This window comes from Mobula birostris, chromosome 16 (assembly GCF_030028105.1).
Source record: "Mobula birostris isolate sMobBir1 chromosome 16, sMobBir1.hap1, whole genome shotgun sequence".
Classification (NCBI taxonomy): Eukaryota; Metazoa; Chordata; class Chondrichthyes; order Myliobatiformes; family Myliobatidae; genus Mobula; species Mobula birostris.
Genome location: NC_092385.1, coordinates 44,591,727 through 44,616,209, shown reverse-complemented (window position 1 = coordinate 44,616,209; position 24,483 = coordinate 44,591,727). Strand labels below are relative to the sequence as shown.

General features: G+C 37.3%; 1 protein-coding gene across 3 annotated transcripts in view; it reads left to right on the top strand.

Moving 5' to 3' along the window:
• crbn (cereblon) overlaps window positions 1-24,229 on the top strand; it is a 31,825-nt gene extending 7,596 nt beyond the window's left edge. The window contains exons 3-12 of one of the 3 annotated variants that reach the window (XM_072280611.1): window positions 1,960-2,162; window positions 3,547-3,696; window positions 4,938-5,100; window positions 6,697-6,759; window positions 10,913-10,997; window positions 11,340-11,455; window positions 11,897-11,961; window positions 17,229-17,360; window positions 19,531-19,715; window positions 21,799-24,227. In XM_072280611.1, the coding sequence (XP_072136712.1) occupies window positions 1,960-2,162; window positions 3,547-3,696; window positions 4,938-5,100; window positions 6,697-6,759; window positions 10,913-10,997; window positions 11,340-11,455; window positions 11,897-11,961; window positions 17,229-17,360; window positions 19,531-19,714 (1,161 nt within the window). In that variant the 3' untranslated portion in view covers window position 19,715; window positions 21,799-24,227. Of the gene's footprint in view, window positions 1-1,959; window positions 2,163-3,546; window positions 3,697-4,937; window positions 5,101-6,696; window positions 6,760-10,912; window positions 10,998-11,339; window positions 11,456-11,896; window positions 11,962-17,228; window positions 17,361-19,530 lie in introns of all 3 variants that reach the window. The other 2 variants (XM_072280612.1, XM_072280609.1) reach the window with 2 other exon arrangements.
• Window positions 24,230-24,483: the final 254 nt, after the last annotated feature.

The following is a 24,483-nucleotide window of genomic DNA, read 5'->3' as shown; positions in this document are numbered from 1 at the left end:
CAGAAAGCAAAGATTATCTCTCCTCAGTTCAGTACGACTTAAGCATTTTTTCCCGAGAATCAGTAAGGAATCCAGTGGCTGAGTGGGACACGAGATGCACCTGCTTGTTCAGTATTTCTGTGCTGATACATGCAGTCATGTTAGTTCCAGTTCTTTCTAAAATGCCAGTTAAAAAACAAGATCTGGGCCATTACAAACTCCACTGAGAACGAAAAGGCATTGACAGCATGTTAATGATAATTTGGTAAACCAACTTAATTTACTCACACTCTTTCTGTGATTGAAGTTGAGTGATGTAGCACAGAAGGAGGCTATTTGAGCAATTCTGTGTGTGTACAACAGGCATCCCAGGAATTCCACTGTTTTCCCCCATTGAACATTGAACATAACAGGAGAAATAAGCAGAAACCTGTTATGTGCCTTTGTGCCTACTTGACCGTCCAATAATATTATGATTGATCTTTTACTTTTGTGCACTTTACCAGCTTTTCTGAATCCTTTTATATCTTCAAACCTATTATAAACTGAGCCTCCATAACCTTGGATAGTGAGTTCCAAAGATTCACTTTTCTGTTTGAAGAACAATCTTGAGTTTCTCCTGTATGGCCAGATTTCTGAAAAAATGTTGAAAATACTTAACATGTCAGGTAGCATTTATGGAGAGGGAAGGAGAATTGATGTTTTACGTTGATGAACTGATGAAATGTCATCATCTTGAAAGTTAATTTTGTTTCTCTCCCCTCAGCTGATCTGGCACATCTTCATATAAGCAAGCATTTTTGTTTCTTTTAAAATAATGTTTCTAGATTTATATATGTTGTATTTCAACCTTTGAGTTGCTAATATACTCTTGCATTGGAAACAAGATGATAGAAACATAAACTAAATAGTATCAAACTCAAAATATATTGAGCCATAAATTTAGTGAACAGTTACAATCTTTTTTATTTTTTATGTTTAGGCTGACAGATTAAATTGACTTACAATTTCAGGAATTACAGTGTGAGTCTGGTGATTCATTTGGCATTAATATAGAATTGAAACATGTTATCCAGATTTTCTGCCGATTTAGCATCCAAACTACGTACAATGTATGATCTAATCTTTCCATTTTACTTCCATTGTTTCACCTGGACAGGACAATAGTGAACAAATATTTTGCCATCGCTCCGTATTAATCATTGAGGCATGTGGAGTACTGTTGAAGTAAATCTTAGTCAAGTATCAGGATTTAACACAAACCAAAATTGATCACCTTACTTTTATGGCAAAAGGATCTTAAATTTTCATCATGCATAAATATTTGACAATATAGCAACACACATAAAAGTTGCTGGTGAACGCAGCAGGCCAGGCAGCATCTCTAGGAAGAGGTACAGTCGACGTTTCGGGCCGAGATCCTTCGTCAGGACTAACTGAAAGAAGAGCTGGTAAGAGATTTGAAAGTGAGGGAAGGGGGAGATCCAAAATGATAGGAGAAGACAGGAGGGGGAGGGATGGAGCCAAGAGCTGGACAGTTGATTGGCAAAAGGGATATCAGAGGATCATGGGACAGGATGCCGGGAGGAAGAAAGGAGGGAGGGGGAGAAAAGCCCAGAGGATGGGCAAGGGTTATAGTGAGAGGGACAGAGGGAGAAAAAGAGAGAGAAAAAGAATGTCTGTATATAAATAAATAATCCCCCTCCCACTTTCAAATCTCTTACTAGCTCTTCTTTCAGTTAGTCCTGACAAAGGGTCTCGGCCTGAAACATCGACTGTACTTCTTCTTAGAGATATTGCCTGGCCTGCTGCGTTCACCAGCAACTTTTATGTGTGTTGCTTGAAATTCCAGTATCTGCAGATTTCCTCGTGTTTGCGTTATTTGACAATATATGCCGGATGCCTTTGCATTCAATTTTATAATCTGTACATTGGAGGAATTTAAATCTAACTATACATCAACTTTATTTTTTCCTTTAGTACTTGGGAATGGACATGGAGGAGTTTCATGGTCGTACTGTGCATGATGAAGAGAGTAGACCAACTATCCCAGTTCTCCCTCATGTTGCTGTTATTCTTATTCCTGGGCAAACCTTACCACTGCAGCTTTTTCGTCCTCAAGAAATATCCATGATGCGAAATCTGATTCAGAAAGACAGAACGTTTGGCATCCTGGCATACAGGTGCAGGCTCTTAGATGTGCAGTAAGGTTTAACAACCAATCAGTTCTTAATTGTTGAAAGGAGTAATATAACATCATTTGCATGGGAAATGAGCCATTTTGAATTTGTATGTGTCTTACCACAGTTTTCTTTCTCTAATAGGTAAATTTTAATAATTGGCTAGTTTTTTTTATATTTTTACAAAATCTTTACATAAAAACTTAACAAATTAGTTTCTGAAATTAATTTCATATTAAGGTATGAATACAAAATGCTTTTCAGATGGATATAGCAGTGTAAAATCTTATCAGTCTCAAAAATTCTGAAGTACTTCATGCGACTGTCTTCCAATTCAGAGATGATGTTGCTGCTGGCTGAGTGATAACTGAAGAGACCTAATGGATGCACACAAGACCAATTAACTGCAATTTGATTGTAGCATTTCCCTCTGTACATTTATATAAAAGGCCACCATCTGTTACCATAAAAAAGATGGGATTGCAGAATGTGATTTCCTCCAACATACAGTGAGAACTTCCAAAATCCATAAAATTAGATAGTATTTTTTCCCCATTAACTAGTTGCTTGCTTGGCTATCCTAATGGTAGGCTGGCATCAAAAGTGCTAGTTTGTTTTGTCAATATATTCTTATGAAAAATGTGTTTGGGTGACATATTTTACCTCAGTTTTAATGTGCAGCTTTCTGTTATATGAAATCTCCAGTGAGAACTTTTTTGAAATTTATTTACATTATAGGTGTATTTTTTCCCTGTTGCATATTGGCAATATCCCAAGAATTTTAAAAAACTAGTGTATACATATTATAAAGGCTGGTAACAACAAAAAAAATCCTTTATTTAACACCTTTGAGGTTCCTATTTGAATCACCTACACTACTCACAACCAAATCCCCATTTTACTAACCTCCACATTCCTTTCCTCTGCACCTGAGATATTTGAATCAGTTATTTCATTCTTCACCAGAACTCTCACTGTTAGAGTCTGCTTCCATACTGCCATACCACCCACAACTTTGGGCATACTTCAACAATTGACATGGTACTTTTTAGTTTTTCTTGCATTCAACTAGATAAAGAATTTTAGTGTAGGGAAACTGAAACTTTTCGTTTTAGGTGCCTAGTGTCCTGTTCTTGGAGGTGAGAGAACTCAGATTCCCTGAATATCATGAACAACAAATGGTTTAGTGAAATGTATCCTACTAAAATTTCTTGAAACCAAGTATTTAGTAATACTGTACACAACATGTTAGGTAGAGCAGTTGACATTTTTGGGGGTATTTCTTTCTGCTTTTCCAAAGCTAAATGTACATGATCTGTACGTAATTGAGTCGTCATCTGATAATATGCACCATTCCACTTTCTTATTATTCATTGTTCTCTCCTAGTGAACACACTGACCGTGCTGCAGAATTTGGAACCACAGCAGAAATTTATGAATATAGGGAGGAACAAGAATATGGTATTGAAACTGTGAAAGTGAAAGCTGTTGGACGTCAGAGGTTTAAAGTTCTTGAAACAAGAACTCAAACTGATGGGTAAGATGGCAACATGCAAGGCTACCTATCACTGTTGTTTCTTTTTGTTCAAAATAATGTTTATTAGTAACCAATATAGTTAGCACTTAATCATATTTTGTTTGTTCAAGGCCATGTTTTTATTTCCAGCATTGAGTATTTGGGTTGTGGGCTAAATTTTGCATCTTGATCTCATATCATTGCACTGTGCTATACATCAACAAGCCAGAACATGCAAAATGCAAACTTTTAAACTGAAAAATGAAAGCTACTGAACACATTACCTTAGGAGTTTTGCTTTGGTGCATTTGATTTGATTAATTGGATTCCTGAAGGTTTATTCAGCAGAATACAATTGGGTGGAGGTATCAGCAGAAAGTATGTTGTTACCAAACCTGTCCTAACAAGAAATTTTGTCTTGGACAGTAACGATCACTGAGAACTAATAACTGTTGCTGGAATTGTGGACGTTTCTGAAGCTCCTTTCAGTTTGCTTGGCTCATTGACTCACAGGCTGGCTGTCACATTAACTTGAACATTAAAATGAGTTTCCAGAATGAAATCAATACTTGTGGAGTCATTCCCAATAATTAGTGCATTCTAAGAAGTGAATGTATTTTTGGAAGGAGAAAATTGACAGTATATTGGGGAGAAAGACTGATATTTTTGGCCCATTGTAGAGAATTGGTTTACAATAAAATACTGTTCATCTTCAGTGAGAGATGCCTACCATTAACCTTTAACTTACAGACATGAGTATGCGTTATCCTATCTATGAATATTATATGCAGTAGGTCAAATCAAGAAGGAAGATTATGTGCAAGCAGAGAGCCTGGCTGGAGTTAGAGTATAGATGTGGGTTGGGTGTTGAACTAGAACTGAGATTGGGGCACAGAAACATGCTTAGTTGTGTGGCCAGAGCTGTGATCCAGAGTGTTTGTATATTTCCTGCACCCTCTAATCTCTTTAGATTCATGGGAAAGTTTGTTACCCATCTGTCTAAAGTGTAAATAAAATTGGCTATTTATGGAAGTAGTGACCAACAGTCCAAAAGATCTGCTGATCCAGCACCACTAAAATCATAAAGATCATCAAAGATTTACTTTATTAATGATATCATTTTGTATTGCCTTTTTATATTTTACCTGTATGAGTGCAAACCTATGTATAAAATAACAATTACTTTCTCTACCATGTGTAAAATATCACAAGTTCAATTTATGACAAATACATTAACATATTCTACTTTAACTTGTTCGTAGAATTCGGGTTGCAAAAGTTCAGATCCTGCCAGAGTGGGTCCTTCCTTCAAGTATATCAGGAGTTCAGCTTAATTCTCTTAACAGACTTCATATGTTTGTCTCAAATAAGCCCCCTGCATGCCGATTAAAGCAAACCCAGAAGTGGTGGCAGAAATATCAAAAGGTTAGTTTGTCTATCTTATCAAAATATAGCAGAAAAAGAGGCAGATTTTTACTGAAATGCAAAGTAAACCTTAAATTATTCTCCAAGGAGGAAAAAAAAGTTACATTTAATGACTATCTTGATATTGATCCAATATTGCAGTAGGAAAAAAAGTGAGTTGTTTTAATCTGAAGTGGTGTCTACCACATTAAAACAATCCATTTTTTAGGCTACCTATTCATCTATTTAATTTAACCACATCCGCAGATCCTATGACACTGCTCAAATTCTCATTATTTTTAAATTTCATTTCTGATTGGAATTCTCTGTCCACTTGATTGACGTATATAAATGGTAATCTTACAATCAATGTGAAGCCCACCTTTTGAAGAATCACCAAACAGGAAATATACAAGACTAATATTTTGCTATATTGGAACTGAATTTTTTTTTAATACAACTCATGAACGGTATATTGCAGCAGTTAAATCTTAGTGCATTGTTACTTTTATATACTGATTGTATTTTCATTAAAGTGCCCACAAGATTTCTTTCCAAATTAGTTAAAGTTGCTGGAAGCCTATGTAACCCTCTCACTGGACTCGTATGCAAACTTAGCTCGTTAGCTAACCCTGCTAACAACCACGTAACTCAGCGGTGAGAAGGACACCTTTCATAAACAATATACATCTAGGGTTGGTATAATTTGGGGTTCAACCAAACTGGAATGTGATGTTTCAATTAAAGAAACCTCGATTTGAGCAAATGCTGTGTAAATACTTCCCATACACAGTATCAGTAGGCAAGAAATAACAGTGCATAAAATTATAAAGAAAGTATATTTATCTATTTCAGCTTTATAAAACAGTGATTAAAAGATAGAAAAGAAAGAAAAAATAAAAGGGCCTATTACAATTAGACCAGTCTAGATGTGCTCATGACCATTGGACTTCATCTCTTCCAAAAGCTCGATATAACTGTTACTCACGGCGCCAATCCCACCGTCTGTCTGAAAGCACCTGCCATATTCCAAACTTCCCTTGAAGTCCACCTTGAACAAACTGGCTTTCTCAGGAGTATTGCTTCTTTCTCCTTGGAGCCATTCTTCTGCACAAAGCACTTCTTGCAATAAGGACTCTCCTTCCAACTGCATTCTGCGGCATCATCCCTTCTATCCCACTCCGCAGCTCCCACCAAAAGACCCCAAACCAGACAGCTGTCCATCACAAATCTCTCTCTCGGACCTTCTCCCTATCTCACAATCCTGATTGGCTGGCCCAATATAAAATTTGTGCAGTTAAAAAACATTGAACTTTAAAATATCCTCAACAATTCCATGTTTTTGATAAAACATTGCCTTATTCCCATGACTGATTCTGAAGGAGGTGGAATAAACCAGTATCTGGATTTGAAATTTTACCTTCCATAAACACTCTTCAAATATGAGGCAGGTCTTTTCTGTTATCTGTGTCATTGTGGTATATATTAGTGGTTTGTAGAATGAGATCCTGTACAGTCAAAATCAAAAGCTAAATATTATCTCATTGATCCCATTACCTCTAAAATCTTTGTTCATTTATTTTTCATTATACTTTTTTTTAATTCTTTGTACTCTAGAGAAATTTCCATTGTGCGAATCTGACCTGGTGGCCTCCGTGGGTGTATTCATTGTATGATGCAGTGAGTATAAATCTAAATTTTATGTGTGATAATCAAAATCAAAATAATATTGCAAAATGAAGTAGTTTTTAGTTTAGATTTATAGATATATAAAAACAGGGCCTTTGGCCCAATCTGTCCATGCCAGTGAAGATGTGCACGAGATTAGCTTATATATTGTAGATATATTTGGTCCATACCGCTCTAAACCTTTCCTTTCCATATACCTGTGTAAATGGTTCTTAAATATTATAATTGAATCTGCCCCTACCACCACCTCAGCTCATTGCAGAAACATGTCATTCTCTGTAAAGCTTGCCCATCTGATCTTCTAACTCTCCCCTCTATTAAACCTATGCCCTCTAATTTTAGACTTCCCTACCCTGGGAAAAGAAGTGTGACAATCCTCCTTATTTTTCTGTTTGAATACTAATTGATGTAAAATTCAGTATTCATGTAACAGAGTATTGAAAAATTCGCCAATTATTTAGATTTTATAGCTTGTAAAATTAGTTGTCATATGTTTCTAATAAAGCAGATATGTGTATATTTTATGTGATAAATAACTTAATTGCATTCATTTTTGTAAGCAAGATACGCATTATGCTGCATAATTTCCCATTTCTGCTTGATTGTACTTCATATTGGTTTTCTTCAGTTTTTGGGTGGTATATTTCTCATTGCCAGTTGGCTGGTGTGTGATCTGTTCATATTTTTTGTGCCAGAGGTGGGTTGAGGGTTTGGAGGTACTGTTGCTGTTCTTTTCTGAGAATGAGGGGGTCAGGGATTGTTGTTATTGTCTCTGTTTCTTTTCTGTGGGAGGCAGGGTGGATTTTGGAGACTGCAAGTTTTGTTTCTGTTCTTTTACGGGCCGGTGGTAGGCGGGGAGTTGATGCCTTTTCTTTGCTCAACACCCATGGTCTTTTTTGTATTTAATGACTATCTGAGGTAGACAAATATCAGAGTTGTACTGTACATGCATTCTTTGACAATAAAATGAACCTTTGAACCTTTGATTTCCATATTATAATTAATCTTGTCTGCACTGAAATTAGTCAAGAACTCAATCCTTGTTCTAAACTTGCACTTTTTAAGGCCTGGTTGCACTGAATTAAGATTTGAATGTGATGTCTATGTCATTTTCAATATTTACAATGTAAGAGGTCAGTTTGTCCCTTTGAGCTTATTCCGGTTCACATAGCAAATTTATTCTGCAACTAATTTTCCTCGTAATCTATTCTTGCCACATTCCCGTTTACTTCCACCATCACCCATCTACTTTAGCAAAAATTTGCAGTGGTGAGCAACCTACTGGTGCATCCTTGTGGGAGAAACCAGAGCATTTAGAGGAACCATAGAACAAAACAGCACAGAAAGAGGCCTTTTGGCCCCCCTTGGCTGTGCCAAATCGATTTTTCTGCCTAGCCCCACTGACCTGCACCTGGGCCATATCCTTCCATACACCTCTCATCCATGTATCTGTCCAATTTTTTCTTAAATGTTCAAAGTGAGCCCACATTTACCACTTCATCTGGCAGCTCATTCCATACTCCCACCACTCTCTGTGTGAAGGAGCCCCCCCAATGTTCCCTTTAAACTTTCCACCTTTCACCCTTAACCCATGTCCTCTGGTTTTTTTCTCCCCTAGCCAAATGGGAAAAATCCTGCTTGCATTCACTCTATCTATACCCATCATAATTTTATATACCTCTATCATATCTCCCCTCATTCTTCTATGTTTGTATCTGTATTCCCAGATCCCTCTCTTCTACTGCACTCCTCAGTGCCCTACCATTTACCTTGTATGTCCTACCTTGGTTTGTCTTTCCAATGTGCAATACCTCACACTTGTCTGTATTAAACTCCATCTGCCATTTTTCAGCCCATTTTTCCAGCTGGTCCATATCCCTCTGCAAGCTTTGAAAACCTTTCTCACTGTTCACTACACCTCCAATCTTTGTATCATCAGCAAATTTACTGATCCAACTTACCACATTATCATCCAGATCATTGATATAGATGACAAATGACAATGGACCCAGCACTGATCCCTGTGGCACACCACTAGTCACAGGCCTCCACTCGGAGAAGCAATCCTCCACTACAACTCTCTGGCTTCATCCATTGAGCCAATGTCTAATCCAGTTTACTACCTCTCCATGTATACCTAGTGACTGAGTCTTCCTAACTAACCTCCCATGCGGGACCTTGTCAAAGGCCTTACTGAAGTCCATGTAGACAACATCCACTGCCTTCACTTTCCTGGTAACCTCTTCGGAAAGCTCTAATAGATCTGTCAAACATGACCTACCACGCACAAAGCCATTTTGACTCTCCCTAATAAGACCCTATCTATCCAAATACTTGTAGATCCTATCTCTTAGTACTCCTTCCAATAATTTACCTACTACCAACGTCAAACTTACCGACCTATAATTTCCCGGATTACTTTTAGAGCCTTTTTTAAAAAAACGGAACAACATGAGCAATCCTCCAATCCTTCGACACCTCACCCGTAGATACCGACATTTTAAATATATCTGCCAGGGCCCCTGCAATTTCAGCACTAGTCTCCTTCAAGGTCTGAGGGAATACCCTGTCGGGTCCTGAGGACTTATCTACTCTGGTTTGCCTCAAGATAGCAAGCAGCTCCTTCTTTTCAATCTGTGTAGTTTCCATGACCTCACTTGGTTGCCTTGTTTCCATTGACTCCATGCTAGTTTCCTTAGTAAATACAGAGGTAAAAAACCCATTTAAGATCTCCCCCATTTCTTTTGGTTCCATACATAGCCGACCACTCTGATCTTCAAGAGGAACAATTTTATCCCTTGCTATCCTTTTGCTCTTAATACCTGTGGAAGCTCTTTGGATTATTCTTCACCTTGACTGCCAAAGCAACCTCGTGTCTTCTTTTAGTCCTCCTAATTCCTTTCTTAAGTATTTTTTTGCACTTTTTATACTCCTCAAGCACCTTATTTGCTCCCTGTTTCCTATACATGTCATACATCCTCTTCTTTATTAGAGTTCCAATATCCCTTGAGAATCAAGATTCCTTATTCTTATTCACTTTGCCTTTCATCCTGACAGGAACATACAAACTCTGCACTCTCAATTTCTCCTTTGAAGGCCTCCCACTTACCAATCACATCCTTGCCAGAGAACTACTTGTCCCAATCCATGCTTTTTAGATCCTTCAAATTTGGCTCTTTTCCAGTTTAGAACTTCAACCCGAGGACCGGATCTATCTTTATCCATGATGAAGTTAAAACTAATGGTGTTATGATCACTGAAACCAAAGTGTTCCCCTACACAGACTTCCGTCACTGGTCCTAACTGAAGCACACATATTCACAGAGAAATTATGCAAACTGAACACAGTAGCAGAAGTCAGGACTAACTCACTAGCTGCTCCAGTCTGCTGTCCATTGCAAGATTGACATTAAGTTTAGTTTTAGCCATGAGTATGTTTAGTATGAGAACCGAATGTTCAAAATTATATGTTCTAATGTTCAAGTATTTTTAATTTAATCAGAAATCAGTATTTATCTCAATCCATTAAGAGATTCAAATAAAACTGTCTGCAAAGATTTGCATTCATTTGCAGAACAAGGAACCAGTTTTGTTCCCTTCAGTTGCTTAGCACGATTGTATAGCGAGTAACTACACTACAGATAGGGAAGATCTACATTTGTTCAGACTGATCATTGAGAAGGAAATTGCAAACAGTCCCATTTCCTCTAAAGTTTGAAGTCTAAACAATTTAAATGAAATTAAAATTGGCCAGAAACACTTCCTCTATGGTAAGTTTGCACTTGTTCTGGTTCCAGTGGGAATAGGGCCTGGATTTGATGCTTTGTCATTCAGTGAATCTCTCGCATTCGTTAGCTAAACATGAATATTATCTGTTTACATGAAGTACCAGACCACGCGAGGAAATCTTTTCTTAGCAAAAAGTCAGTTTGAAGACATGATAGAATAAACAATTTGTCGTCACCACACTAATTTCCTGATTTTAATTCTGTTCTGTAGGGAGGACATAGTGTCATTGTCAAGTACCTGAATGCAGGAAATTAATATAACTAGGAGGAAATAATAAGTGCAGGCAAAACCTGTAAAGTACAACCACTTATTCTCTAATCTGAGCAGTGATTTAGTTTTGCTGTTATCTATATAGGAAATACTAATGGAAAGAATGAAAGTACAACTCCGAGAATGGGATGAAAATCTCAAAGATGACTCCCTTCCCTCAAATCCTGTAGGTAAGAATTATAATAATTTATTAATTATATGTTATTCATTAATTATTTTACTCAGCTTGTTTTAAAAAATCCAAAATCAGTTTTCCTGTTCATTGCCCTTTTTTAATGCAGACATAAAAGCAGTTTTGAAATTGCTTTATTTTAGTCCTTGCTGTTCAATGAGTTCATTGGATGGAGAAAGCTTAAATGAAATGACTAGCAACTTTACATTACATGTAGAAATAAATAAATTTAATTAAACTATTTCAGTAGTTAGTTCCATTTAAAAACTCATTGATAGGTATCCAGACTACATCTCGAACAAGAAGAATTGCAAATTATTGATTGATTATTGTTTTTTAGATTTTTCTTATAGAGTTGCTGCGTGTTTGCCTATTGATGATACCTTAAGGATAGATCTGCTTAAAATTGGTAGTGCTATTCAGCGGCTCCGTTGTGAATTGGATCTGATGGACAAAGTAAGTGCTAAAAAAGGTTAAATTAGACTCCTCTACACAGTAATTGTGCTTTTAAATCTGTGCCAAGTGTTGTATTCCATACTAGAACCGAATATATAATTGCCTTATTCAAATTTTTGAAAAGCAGTGTCCATTAATCTGATACTGTTGTTGAGACAATTGTCTAATTGATAAATCACATCACATAGCATTATAATCAGGGACCAATGTTTACAGCTGCAAGACACAAGTAAAATGTGCATGATGGTTATTAGTGTTCCTTTTTCAAAGTCCCAGTTGGATTCCAGTAGTTGGAATTTTCTGTTATGGTAAGTTATGGTATAGCTTAGGAAGTTGCCATTTTACCTTCAAATGTATTTCTTTTGAGTGCTGTAATTTTGTATTGTTGGTCAAATATTTACAACAGTCACGAAAAGTTATAACTAATGTTTTGGTTTACAGTGTACGTCTCTTTGTTGTAAAAGATGCCACCACACAGAGATAACCACAAAAAATGATATCTTCAGGTAATATTTTTCCCCTTTTGAAATAATAATCAGATTTGGGTTTATTATCACTGTGTATGAGGTGAAATTTGTTATTTTTGTGGCAGCAAATTAACAAATTTCATTGAGGTTTAATGAGACTGGATAAAAATTGTGACTTGCTATATTCTTGCAGGAGTCAATAAGAAGGAGCTTTCTCATAGCTGAGATGACCCATAGATCACTCAAGGGGAGGACGGATGAGAGAAATGTTTTCATTCAGGGTGACGAATCTTTGGAATTGTCTAACCCTGTGGAGGCTTGATTGTTGTGTTTATTTAAATCAGAAATGAGGGAAAAATATAAATAAAGGGAATAGAGGAATGGAAGGATGTTGCAAGAAAACTAAGTTGAGCTCGATCGTTCGCAATCTCAATGGATAACAGCAGGCCGGATAGTGTTCCTTCTATATATTCTTGTATTATAGGACTGTAATTCTCTGACAAATTCTTTAAGATGTCAGGGAGGGGGTACAGAAGCCTAAGGACCCACACCGAATGATTTAGGAAAAGTTTCTTCCCCTTTGTCATCAGATTTCTCAAAGGTCTGTGAGCTCATGAACACAGCCTCATTATTTCTTTCTTGCTGAAATTATTTGTTGTGTAATTTATAGTAATTTTAAGTCTTTGCACTGTACTGCTGCAAAACAATAAATGTAATGCCATATGTTGTTCATCCATCGTTGACATCGATGAAGACCTCGACACCAGCGCGTGATTTGGATTTATGTGAGGGAGAGTTGCACAGCGTCAGCCTCACTCTCTCTTCCCAATTCCCATCTGGATCCAGTGGTAAGACAGAGTCTAGACGGCTGGAGATGGGACTAGGCGCAGTGGATGACCAGGACGTCTTCTGTGTCTTGTCCTGCTCTACACGTTCCACGACGCTTGCAGAGACCGCCTTCTTGACCGTTGGACCTTCTATGGGTCTCATCCGCTCAATCCGCCAGAGTCTGTCTTCACGTGTTGGGATAGACAACTCCCTATCTCACTGAGGGTTTGAGACCCGTTGGCTACCCTCACCTGGTTTAGCCGGCTTGTCAAAGCCGTTGCCCGGGGTGTGGCCGCTGTCGCATGCAAACAGCTACGGGGAGCCACAGGTGAGAGCTGAGTGCCAGGTGGGGACCAAAGGTGGACTAATGCCATATAAGACAGTAGTAATAAACCTGATTCAGGATTGTTAGCAACTTCAGAGGTAAATAAGAACAGGCAGGAGGAAAACTTTTGCCTAGTGATGTAAATAGATCAGTTTGCTTGTGCATGCTTTCAACTTTTCATTTACTCAGAGTTAAATCTGCAATTACTATGTACATGCTTGTAAATAAATCCATTCTGGTATCCACTTACACACCTCAAATTTGTCACTTGCCTTTGAAGCAAATGTAATGATCTACACTTTAATTTGTTGGTAGACATCTGCATTTCTTTCTATATTTTACCCATGATTTCTCCTCATGTATTTGTTTATTATTGTTACTTATACCAAGATACAGTGAAAAGCTCATCTTGCATACAATCTGTACAGATGAAATCATCACATTGAGCTAGAATAACATAAAATAATGACAATGCAGAAGAAAGTGTAAAAACTTTATGTTAAATTGCAGTGCAGTTAAACAATGAAGGGCAAGATTGTAACAAGGTAGACTATGAGGCCAAGAGCCCATCTTATTTTGCAAGAGGTCCATTTAAGAGTCTGACGGATAGTGGGATAAAAGCTGCCCTTAAACCTGGTGGTACATATTTTCAGGCTTTTGTATGTACTGCTTGATGGGAGAGGGACTGAGAAATAATATCTGGGATGTGTGGAGTCCTTGATTATGCTGCCTGCTTTACTAAGGCAGCGAGAAGTACACTCAGAGTTCATGGGGGAGAGCTAACTCCTTTGATTCGCTGAGCTGTGTCCACAACTCACTGCAGTTTCTTGCAGGCATGTGCAGAGCAATTGCCATGCCAAGCCAATATGTATCCAGACAGAATGCTTTCTATAGTGAATTGATTAAAAATTGGTAGAGTCAATGCAGACATGGCAAATTTCTTGAGCCTTCTAAGGAAGTAGAGATGTTGCTGAACTTTCTTGGCTGTGATACCAATGTAGTTGGACTAGGATGAGATTTTGGTGATGTTCACACCTAGGATCTTGAAGAGCCAACCTTCTCAATCTCTACACCATTGATGTAGAGAGCAACATGCGCACCAGCCCCCTTTCTGAAGTCAATGACTAGTTCTTTTTGCTGACTTTGAGGGGAAAAGTTGTTGTCTTGACGTCATGTCACTAAACTGTCTACCTCCTTCCTGTGTTCTGAGTCATTATTTGAGATGTGGCCCATTGCATTCGTATCATCTGTAAGTTTGTAGATAGAGTTAGAACAGAATCTGGCCACACAGTCAAAAGTAGGAGAATGAAGACACCACCTTGTGACAATTGTGCAATACTGTTAGCAATTATACTTCTGCTTAGGACTGTTTAAAATGAGAAACTTTGATTTAACATATCAAATTCAGGATCATCCCAAATATACCAAAGCCATGTGCATCTTCCACAGAGCCATCTATAAGATAGTATAATTTAAATTTGGAACCATGAAGTGGTAAGTGTGAAGTATTTCTGCACAATAAATTACTGTCAATGAAGCTGCTGCCCCCTCTTTTCTCAGACCAGATGCATCCTTGCAATCCAAAGCATCGACTGTTTATTCCACACCACAGATACTGGCTGAAATAACAAGTTCCTCCAGCAGCTTGTTAATTGCTCCAGATTCCATCACCTACTTTTGTGTCTCTTGTGTCTCTGAATCCAGTAGCTAAGGATGTTGCCGGGACTTGAGAAACTCCTTAACTTGAGTTACAGAGAAAGGTTGAATAGGTTAGGACTTTATTCCCTGGAGCATAGAAGAATGAGAGGAGATTTGATAGAGGTATATAAAATTGATGAGTATAGATAGAGTGAATGCAAGCAGGCTTTTTCCACTGAGGTTAGGAGAGAAAAAAAAAAGAGGACATGAGTTAAGGGTGAAGGGGGAAAAGTTTAAAGGGAACGTTAGGGGGGGCTTCTTCACACAGAGAGTGGTGGGAGTGTGGAATGAGCTGCCAGATGAAGTAGTAAATGCGGGCTCACTTTTAACATTAAAGACAAACTTGGATAGGTACATGGATGAGAGGTGTATGGAGGGATATGGTCCAGGTGCAGGTCAGTGGGACTAGGCAGCAAAATGATTCGGCACAGCCTAGAAGGGCCAAAAGGCCTGTTTCTGTGCTGTAATGGTCTATGGTTCTATAAGTTTCTGATCATTATTGAAACATTCCCAATATCTTGCAATATTTTGATCCTGAAGAATTAAATACCAGAATTGAGTCACTTCAAGCCTATTTGCCTTATGGCTAATCTATGCATCATCCTCATTACTCTATCCATGTTCCTTGCTATGTTAGTTTAATACAAAAAAAAATCAGTTTTCAAAATCTCAATTTTCACATTTTCTTTGGCTTTGAAGAAAAGATTCCAAATTTTTATCCCCTTTGTGTGAAAGGAATGCTTTCCTGATTTCATTGCTCCTTTTGTTCTGGAGTCTTCCATCAGAATAACATATGTATCTGTTCTATTGAGCTCCCCTATTCTTAACATCTTCATGAGATCAACTCAAGCTTAACATACTAAGTTTATGCAGTAGTCTTAAGAATACAATCCTGCAAGCTCTCAATTGGCCTCCATTCATGAGTCCCTGATTCTTCCTGAGATGCATCATTCCAAATTCATGCAGTACTCCATTAAGGACTCCAAATAACTAAACCATTACTTCACTTAATTTTCAACTCCTTGAAATAAAGCTTCATTTTATTGATGTTTTGATTACTTTGTGCCTGGTTACTTGTTTTAATGATTTATCTAAATGGACACTTAAATTTCTTCGCTGGTCCATATCTCTTGGAGAATTGCTCACACTTCGGTATAAAATCAGTGAACCAGTCAAGAGAGTCAACCATTGAGAGTCCTCAAGCTGTTTTGCAATTCAGTATGATCATGGTGGATCAGCTTTGCCCTTTGACTCCACTTGACTGTCTGATTCATATCACTTTGTTGATTCCAAAAATTTATGCGCCTTGGTATACTAATTAGGGTTGATGTGGCATTATTTTTCCAGTAGGTTAAATTAAAGGTTCAAAGGTCGAATTTAATGACAGAAATGTATACAATATACATTCTGAAATGCTTTTTTCTTCGCAAACATCCACGAAAACAGAGAAGTGCGCAAAAAATGAACGACAGTTAAATGTAAGAACTCCAAAGTCCCCCCCCACCAGCAGAAATAAACGTGCATCAGTGCTGTCACTGAGCCCAAGCGTGTGCTAAGCAATAGCAAAGACACAGACCAAAGTTACCCCAAAGGCTTCGCATTTCATCCAACTTTCAACAAGCTACAGGTTCTCTCTCTCCCTGGCAAGAGAGAGAGAGGTGTTCCCTATTTTCACAGTGAGCGGGAGACATAACAACAGCCCGCTGGTTTATGATGTTGAAAGTCCGTTTTGTTGCTTTTTCCAAGCCCTGTGTCCGAAGATCGCAAAGGCCTCGGGTCTTTGGGCCCACAATGGAAGATTTTCCGGCCTCCCCGATGACACACAAGGCTCCTACCGTGACACTGACCCTCGATCCGTCTGTCTCCAGAGCCCTGAGATCTTAGGCTTCCGAACACAATCGAGACTCTCAGGCCAAACCCTTGGCATGTCGAGTAATGGCCAGTCGTGGAACCCTGAGAACAGGTCCCATTCCTGCAAAGAACTGAAGCCTGCAAGGAAACTCCAGGTCAGGGTCTTCAAAAGAATCCTGAAAGGGAAGAATAAAGATATTAAAGGTAGAAATAGAACTGTTTCTGAAGATGCAAGCAAAGGTAGTGGCCGTTAAGCGCCATTATCCCTCCTAAGCTCAGCTGTATTCTTTTAATTTCTATCATTTTTTAAATAATATTGTATCAAAGATGGGGGTTAGCTTTACCATCTTTCTTCAAAGATATTTTGTGGGTGGAATTTGTTCTGGCCCATCCAGATGGCTGTATTATGTCATGTGAGGCTCTGCCGCCACTAAGGGTTTCATTGGCATATTTTGGATGCCAGTTTGTCCCTCCAGATTCAAACTTGATAAATCCATGGCATTGCTGAGTGCAGGTGGCAATATAATTTCAAGAGTTAGTTTTCTATCTTTATTGCTGTGTAGAATACTTAAATTCTTAACTTTTATCATCCATTTTCTTTCAGCTTATCTTTATATGGACCCATGGCTGCCTATGTGAATCCTCATGGCTATGTACATGAAACCCTCACCGTATATAAAGCTAACAACCTGAACTTAATTGGTCGGCCGTCAACTCAGCATAGTTGGTTCCCTGGGTAATTTTATACTTGACAGTATCTTTTTAGAGTGTTAAATTTGTTATTTATTAGCTACTGTAATGAAGTTGTTGAAATACTGTGTCCTATTTCACTCATTCTGAGCATATTTAATTAGCAAAGTTCAATGTTAAGGATTCATTTAACAATGTACATTTACTGTTCAATTTATGCTTCTTTTCTATTACTAAAGTTGTATATAATTCAACTTGTAAACATTTTGTAACTGCTCAGTATGATACTGTTTTGTCCTTAATACATGTATTTATTAAGTATGGGATCTTGTAAGTTAGCCACAGTTTAGCCTTTATTGCTACCTTAAATGATGTGTGCATGCATGTATCCAGAGTTTCCTTTTTCCTCACCTCTTTCCGCTCCACATTCTTCCTTACACAATATTTTATGCTTCCTTATGTTAAGTGTTTTATATCATATCTATGCCTCTTTCATAAGTCTAAATGTTCTTAATGTTCATCATTATATTCTTCAAGTTTTAGATAACCTACATATTTTTAAATTACAGTGGCTTCCAGTTAATTAGGCCATCGGCTAATTGGGGCAGCTCTTAAAGAACAAAAACTAATTGACAAAATTGCCGGGATTCCCTTTGTTTATTTGGGACACTATCCAGCTTAATTGAGGCAAGAAACTGTTGCCAAACAGGTTCTAACTAGTGTCAGTTGTGTGCACTTGCATGGCTGTTAGATGCTACAACAAGCTTAGAGCACCAGTTTTTAAATAGCATCAGTAGCATGTGTTTGTATTCAAAAAGCAGTGATTTTTGTCGCTGATAGTTGGTGAGAACTAAGCAGTAAGACAAATCAGAACTGTTTTGCTCACCACGGTTTCAAACATTCAGGTTTGGAGGTGATAGAAATAGTTGGAGTGAAAAAAACGATTTCACTATTCACGTTAGGACATATGAAGAAGTTGAAGGTATCTTGAGTGTTACAGTGGTAATAAAGATTTGGAGGATGCAGTCATCGATAGCATTGTATGAAGGCAGTCCATTATCTGCACTAGGTGTCTACATTGATTTTGTTAATCAAAATAACACGGCCATGTACACTAGATTAATTCCTATGATGGGTATTAGAAACTAATACATTTGTATAGTACTGTATTACTATTTGTTCTGTATTTCATTTAAGTACATAATTTGCTACCCAGTTTGTCTAATTGGGGCAGCTGCTTAACTGGGCCAAAATGTACTAGTCCCAGTGTGTCACAATTAACCGGAATCCACTGTATACAGGCGTCCCCCGCTGTCCGAATGTTCTCTTTGCGACATTTCACTTTTACGAAAGACCTACATTCGTACCTGTTTTCATTAACCGAAAGAGGATTTTCTCTTTTACGAAAAAAGACGCTCGTTTTAAACTTGTGTTTACCCTGAGAAAGACTACCATGACCATGAAGCCTTGCGAGGGCAGGTGTGTGCGCATGCATGACGTGCGAATGCGTGTAGGTGTGCATGCATGATGGGCGTGTACGTGCGAATCCGTAACGTGCACATGCGTGTACATGTCAATTTTTTTTTCTGACAAATCAATTTTGGCTCGAACTTCCTGATTCTGGTAATTGAATACTACACTGTACATACATTATTTCTACTTTATATAGGCTGAGTATTTATCATATCATTCTGGCTTTCACTATATGTTAGTGTTATTTTAGGTTTTATGTGCTATTTGGTAGGTTATTTTTTTGGGTCTGGGAACGCTCAAAAAAAATTTCCCATATAAATTAATGATAATTGCTTCTTTGCTTTACGCCATTTCGGCTTATGAACGGATTCATAGGGATGCTCTACATTCAGATAGCGGGGGAAACCTGTATTCAGTATTCCCAGTCCAAGTCATTTTTATATAACAAGAATTAATTCCTTGGGAATACCACTGTTTATGCTCAAAGCATATGTAATGTTCATGCTACTCCTCCTCCCTTAATTCTATTGCTGGCAAAATTATTAAGTAGAATTTTAGAAAATACTTTTTTAAAAATCCATGTTCAGAACAATATCAGCCACATCAGCTTTGTCAGCAAAACAGACTTCACAATGTAGTTGTTTTAATATTAAAAGGTATCAAAATGCTGGTTATGGTTTGTATCTACATATAGTTAACTAAGAAAATTTCTAACCTCTTTCTCATTTTGAAATACCTGACAGCTTTGCGTGGACTATAGCCCAGTGCCGTACTTGTGGAAGTCATATGGGTTGGAAGTTTACAGCAACTAAGAAAGACATGTTGCCCCAGAAATTCTGGGGATTAACACGGGCAGCTCTGCAGCCCAGGATACCAGAACTGGATGATGAAAGTCAACAGGAAGGATGTTGGCAACCATGCCGTTAATGTGTGTGTGTATATATGTTAAATATATATTTTATATATAGATATAAATATCTATGTGAATAGCACTGTAGTTACTTGTGCCAAAGAACCTCTAGTTCTTATCAAAAAGTTATTCAAGAATATAACAGCAAATTGAATGACGTGCATGACATGGCTCTGTTGGATTTAATAACTTAAATATTAAAATAATCAGAATCAGATATAGCACTATCATATGAAATATTGATGCAACTTGTATCAATACATTACGATACTGTTTTAAGCAACTTGCCCCAGATCAGGTGCAGTGATTTAATGAAGGTTATCTTTTGGAAACAAAAAACAACTAAAAGAATATCACTTGGAATATGGATAAGTCATTTAACGTTCTGAGATATTTGACTATTTGCTGTTCGAAGGAAAATTTACCATATGAGTTTGGACAGGACACTACCCTGACATTATTTTGTTTTCTTTATTTTGAGTTTACATACATTACTTTTAACTAAAGTTATTTTTCAAATTGCTGTTTGCAGCTTTCTAAAATGGAGTTTTGTATTGCATCTTAACAGGGTATTTGTAAAAATGTTCCAGTTAAAAGGCCCCTCTATGGAATGAATAGTTTTCTTCCATTATCTTACTGCATATCAACTGTGTTCCTTACTGTAACAACCTAGGGAACTTCATTCCCATGGACAAATGCTGGATTAGTCATTGTTTTGCCTTATTTGCTCAGGTATTATACAAACAAATAAAAGAGAATTATGAACCCCAAACGAGATTAATTTTACACACAAATTTTGGAAAGGTAGTTTCCTTTCTTAGAACATACATTATGAAATTAGGTACATCCCCTCTATTTTTTCCGTCATTAATAGACTGCAGAACTGTCTCATAATTACGGTAAGATGTTTTCAGTGGGAGAGTGAAGGCAGTTGGTACCCTATAAAATGAGCTCGCAAAATGCAACAATTTTAAAAGCAATATGCTGTTCACAATTAAGAAATTATCATATTTTAATTTTGCATGTAGGCCTAATTAGAAATCTTTTGATCATTACCTTAGTGTTCCTTCAAGATGCTTGATAACACCTAATATTTTAAAATGGAACCATTTAAAATGTCCATTTAAGCCTTTTTGATAATCATTGTGCATAATTCTGGGAGGTGACTTGCAGCAAGCTTATTCTAACAACTTTATGATTTAATTTTAGTTTTTCAATAAATCTACAGTTATTATTCTGCTGAGGCTGCTGAAAAATTATCTGTTGTAGCCATTTCAAAGTAGCTGGCGTATTAGTTGTTGACAGACCAGAATTTGTGATGTGGTCAACTTGTTATAAGGCACTACAGTGCTGTTCTTAGTTTTCATTCTGGCAAATTACTTAGTTCCTAGTAAATGGTGTTATAATGAGATCTATTTTTCTTGAGATAGTTGTAAATAATGGGATTTACTGTGTGTTTAGTAACTGAGAATCATTGTCTTGAAAGCATTGTTTTAATTGTAGGTACTGTATTCTGGGAAGCAGTGCTCTTTTCAGTACAGAGGCTTGTTTTTGTCAGATTCAATTGGAAGTAATTTATACTGTTCTTTACAAAGCAAATGGAATGGAACTAAGATACAAGTGAAATGGTTAAAATATTTTGGAGACATTAACTTTAACAAAATTTTGCAGATTTCTTTTATAATGCTACCTACATCCATAAATTTTATATTTAATGAACAAATTAAAGTAATAATGTTTTGTAGTATTGAAATGTTTTGCAAGGCAATTTTTGCCTTTTGTTCAACAAAGAAAAGTATTAGTAAATCTGTGTTCCTAAGTTGTTGTCTGATCAGTTTAAATCTTGCTCTGTATTCTTGGGTGCTGAGTTGGATTTGCAGCCATTTTCACAATGATACAGGTTATTATGCTCCTAGCTGTAATTTAACTGGTTCAGTGGATTATCCAAAGTATTTAAAAGTGAAACAGATAACAGGTTAATTTTTGATATGATTGGGGAAAAAAGTGGTACATTGAAGTGCACCTGCTTATCTGAGCCACTTGAAATTTATTGGAAGATGAAGGCTCTCATTTTGTGGTAATTTTGCATTTACTTTTAAAGATATTTGAACGTTGAACTGGATGCAATGGCAATGTATTAGAACAGAATAAAGAAGAAAGAAATCAGAAAATGAACAAATTGCATTTTGGAAGTTAAATCTGAGCCTTCTGCTTTTGAAGAATCAATAATAATTCCACCAGCTGTGATCTGAGTATTTGGTATGGTACTTTGCTTTCTGTTTATGTACTTAGTTTCATGATATTTGAAAAACCTATTAGTTATCAAAGAGAACTAAGGTCATTTTGAGGCTTCAGTAGATGTTCATAAATTCTGAATTCAGTTTAATTTTACTGAAAGAAATGCTTACTTAAGTCCAAGGTGATGTGGGAACAGTTATACAATACATTAAGTCCTTAATAATTCCTGAATAATTCTTTTCTCTATTGAATCTAAGTATCGTTATAGTGGCTTCAGTTCTAGTTACTTTAAATATGTTTATTGCTTTGCCACTCTGAAGACCATCTCAAATCAAAATAACATTTAGATCTTAGATTAGATTAGATTATGAGGACACGCAGTCCTCTTTTATTGTCATTTAGTAATGCATGCGTTAAGAAATTTTACAATATTTCCTCTGGTGTGATATCACAAGACACAGGACAGACCAAGACGAAAAAACTAACAAAACCACATAATTATAACATATAGTTACAACAGTGCAACAATACCATAACTTGATGAAGAAGTCCATGAATACAGTAAAAAGTTCAAAGTCTCTCAAATATCCCACATCTCACGCAGACGGGAGAAAGAAGAAAACCTCTCCCTGCCATACCCAACCATAGTCCGACTCTGAGTCATCCAAAAACTTCGAGCCTCCGATCAGCTCTCCAACACCAAATACTGAGCGCCATCTCTGTCCAAACGATTCGACCTCAATCTCGGTCGCCAACAGCAAGCAAAGCCGGGGATTTTGAGGCCTTCCCTCCGGAAGATTCCCGACTGTGCAGTAACAACAGCAGTGAACTGGCGTTCCAGAAATTTCTCCAGATGTTCCTGTGTGCTTTCATGTCTGTCTCCATCAAATCAGAATTGTCCACGGCCCCTATTTAACGGATACGATATCATTTTTCACCGGAGGGCTGAGCACGCGCAGCACGCTGCTCTCTCTCCTCCCACCGTTTGCTAAGTGACCTCAGCACGACAAGACATTCACGTTTCTCTGAGTAATAGGTAAACACCGTTATCTAGCTTTCCTATAGGTTGAGAAATAGTTCATGAATTGCCATGCAGAGTTCAAGTTCTTTGTAAGCACGTTGGATCATATATTAAATTATTCATATTATCTTGAGAATTTGATTTACTAGACTTTGCAAGTCTTGAATCTGTCTTGTAGTTATCATTCTCTCACATTCTTCTCTTATATACTTAACCTTCTGATTGTTGTTGCCATAACCCTTCCAAGAAATGGAGCAGCAGCACATGGCATCCCAGCCACAGGTGGTGGAAATTAAAGCCTTCTCAGATGACCTTCTGTTACCTTTCCCAGTTTCTAAATGACTGGTTAAAATCAGTGGGAAAACATGTATATTTCAAATAATACGAATTTATATTTACCTGTTTGTTCTTCAGTGAAGGTTAATGGCTCCATTCAAATATATAGAGCTGCACTACCACAACAGCTTCTTGTTCTAAATTTGACATGTCAAGGTGACTTCTGAGGAAACAGATTTTACAATGTTGGAATCTGAAACAAAGATAAATGCTAGAAAAGCTTAGCAAGTCAAATGGCATCTGAGGAAAGAAGCGAAATGTGTCGAGCCAGGGCCTCTTCCTCAGAACTCTTATTTCACCCTTAACTTTTTAATTACATACCGACTTTGATTCGACAGTAAGTGAGCTCATTTTAAATTGTACTTCTCACTCATTAATCATCACCTCTGAACTTCTGGAGGTGGATGCCCTACTGCTTCCTATTCCCCTCACTGCAGTTAATAGACCATATTTAGTTGATTGCTAGCTGGTACTTGTATTGTGAGCAGAATGTTCTTTTCTTGAATCTTGCAATGTGGAAATTAAGAATGAAATGGAGGTCAGTTGTTTCATTTAGTCACCTGCTTTGTTACATTACTGCCCACCTCAAGGTCTGTGGCAAAGGACAAACCTCTCACCTAAAGGAGATGGATGTGCTTTCTATTCACCCCTTAAATTTACACCAATTATGGCAGGTATATGTCATGTGGCACCTTTCATTTGAATTTACTCACTGACCAATATTGAAAAGGCCAGTGTGGATAGATGGTTTTGGTTGATAATTGATTAAGCATTCTTGTTTGTTTAAATAATTGTGAGTTAATGTATAAACATGTGAATGGCAGACATCAACATGCTACCCTGTGATATGTGTGATCCTCACTTAAAACAAACACGAAGTAATCCCACAGATTGGACTCCCATGTCTTCCTTCAAAATATTAAACTAATTTAAAGTTACAAAACATTGGTAATGAAGTTTTTTTTAAAACAAACCCAAGATAGCTATGGACCTGTTACAGTGCAGTGAGATGTTAGAACTAAAAAAATCGCAGCAAGGAATAGCAAGAGAGAAAAAAAAACAGCACTGGCAGAGACTAGTGTTCAAAAAGGCAGTAGATGGAAGAATTCATCGGTTCATTAAGAGTGAGTATCGGGTAGTAATCATAAATTTAAAGAAAAACAAATGGCTGGCTATGTTGACACATTTGAG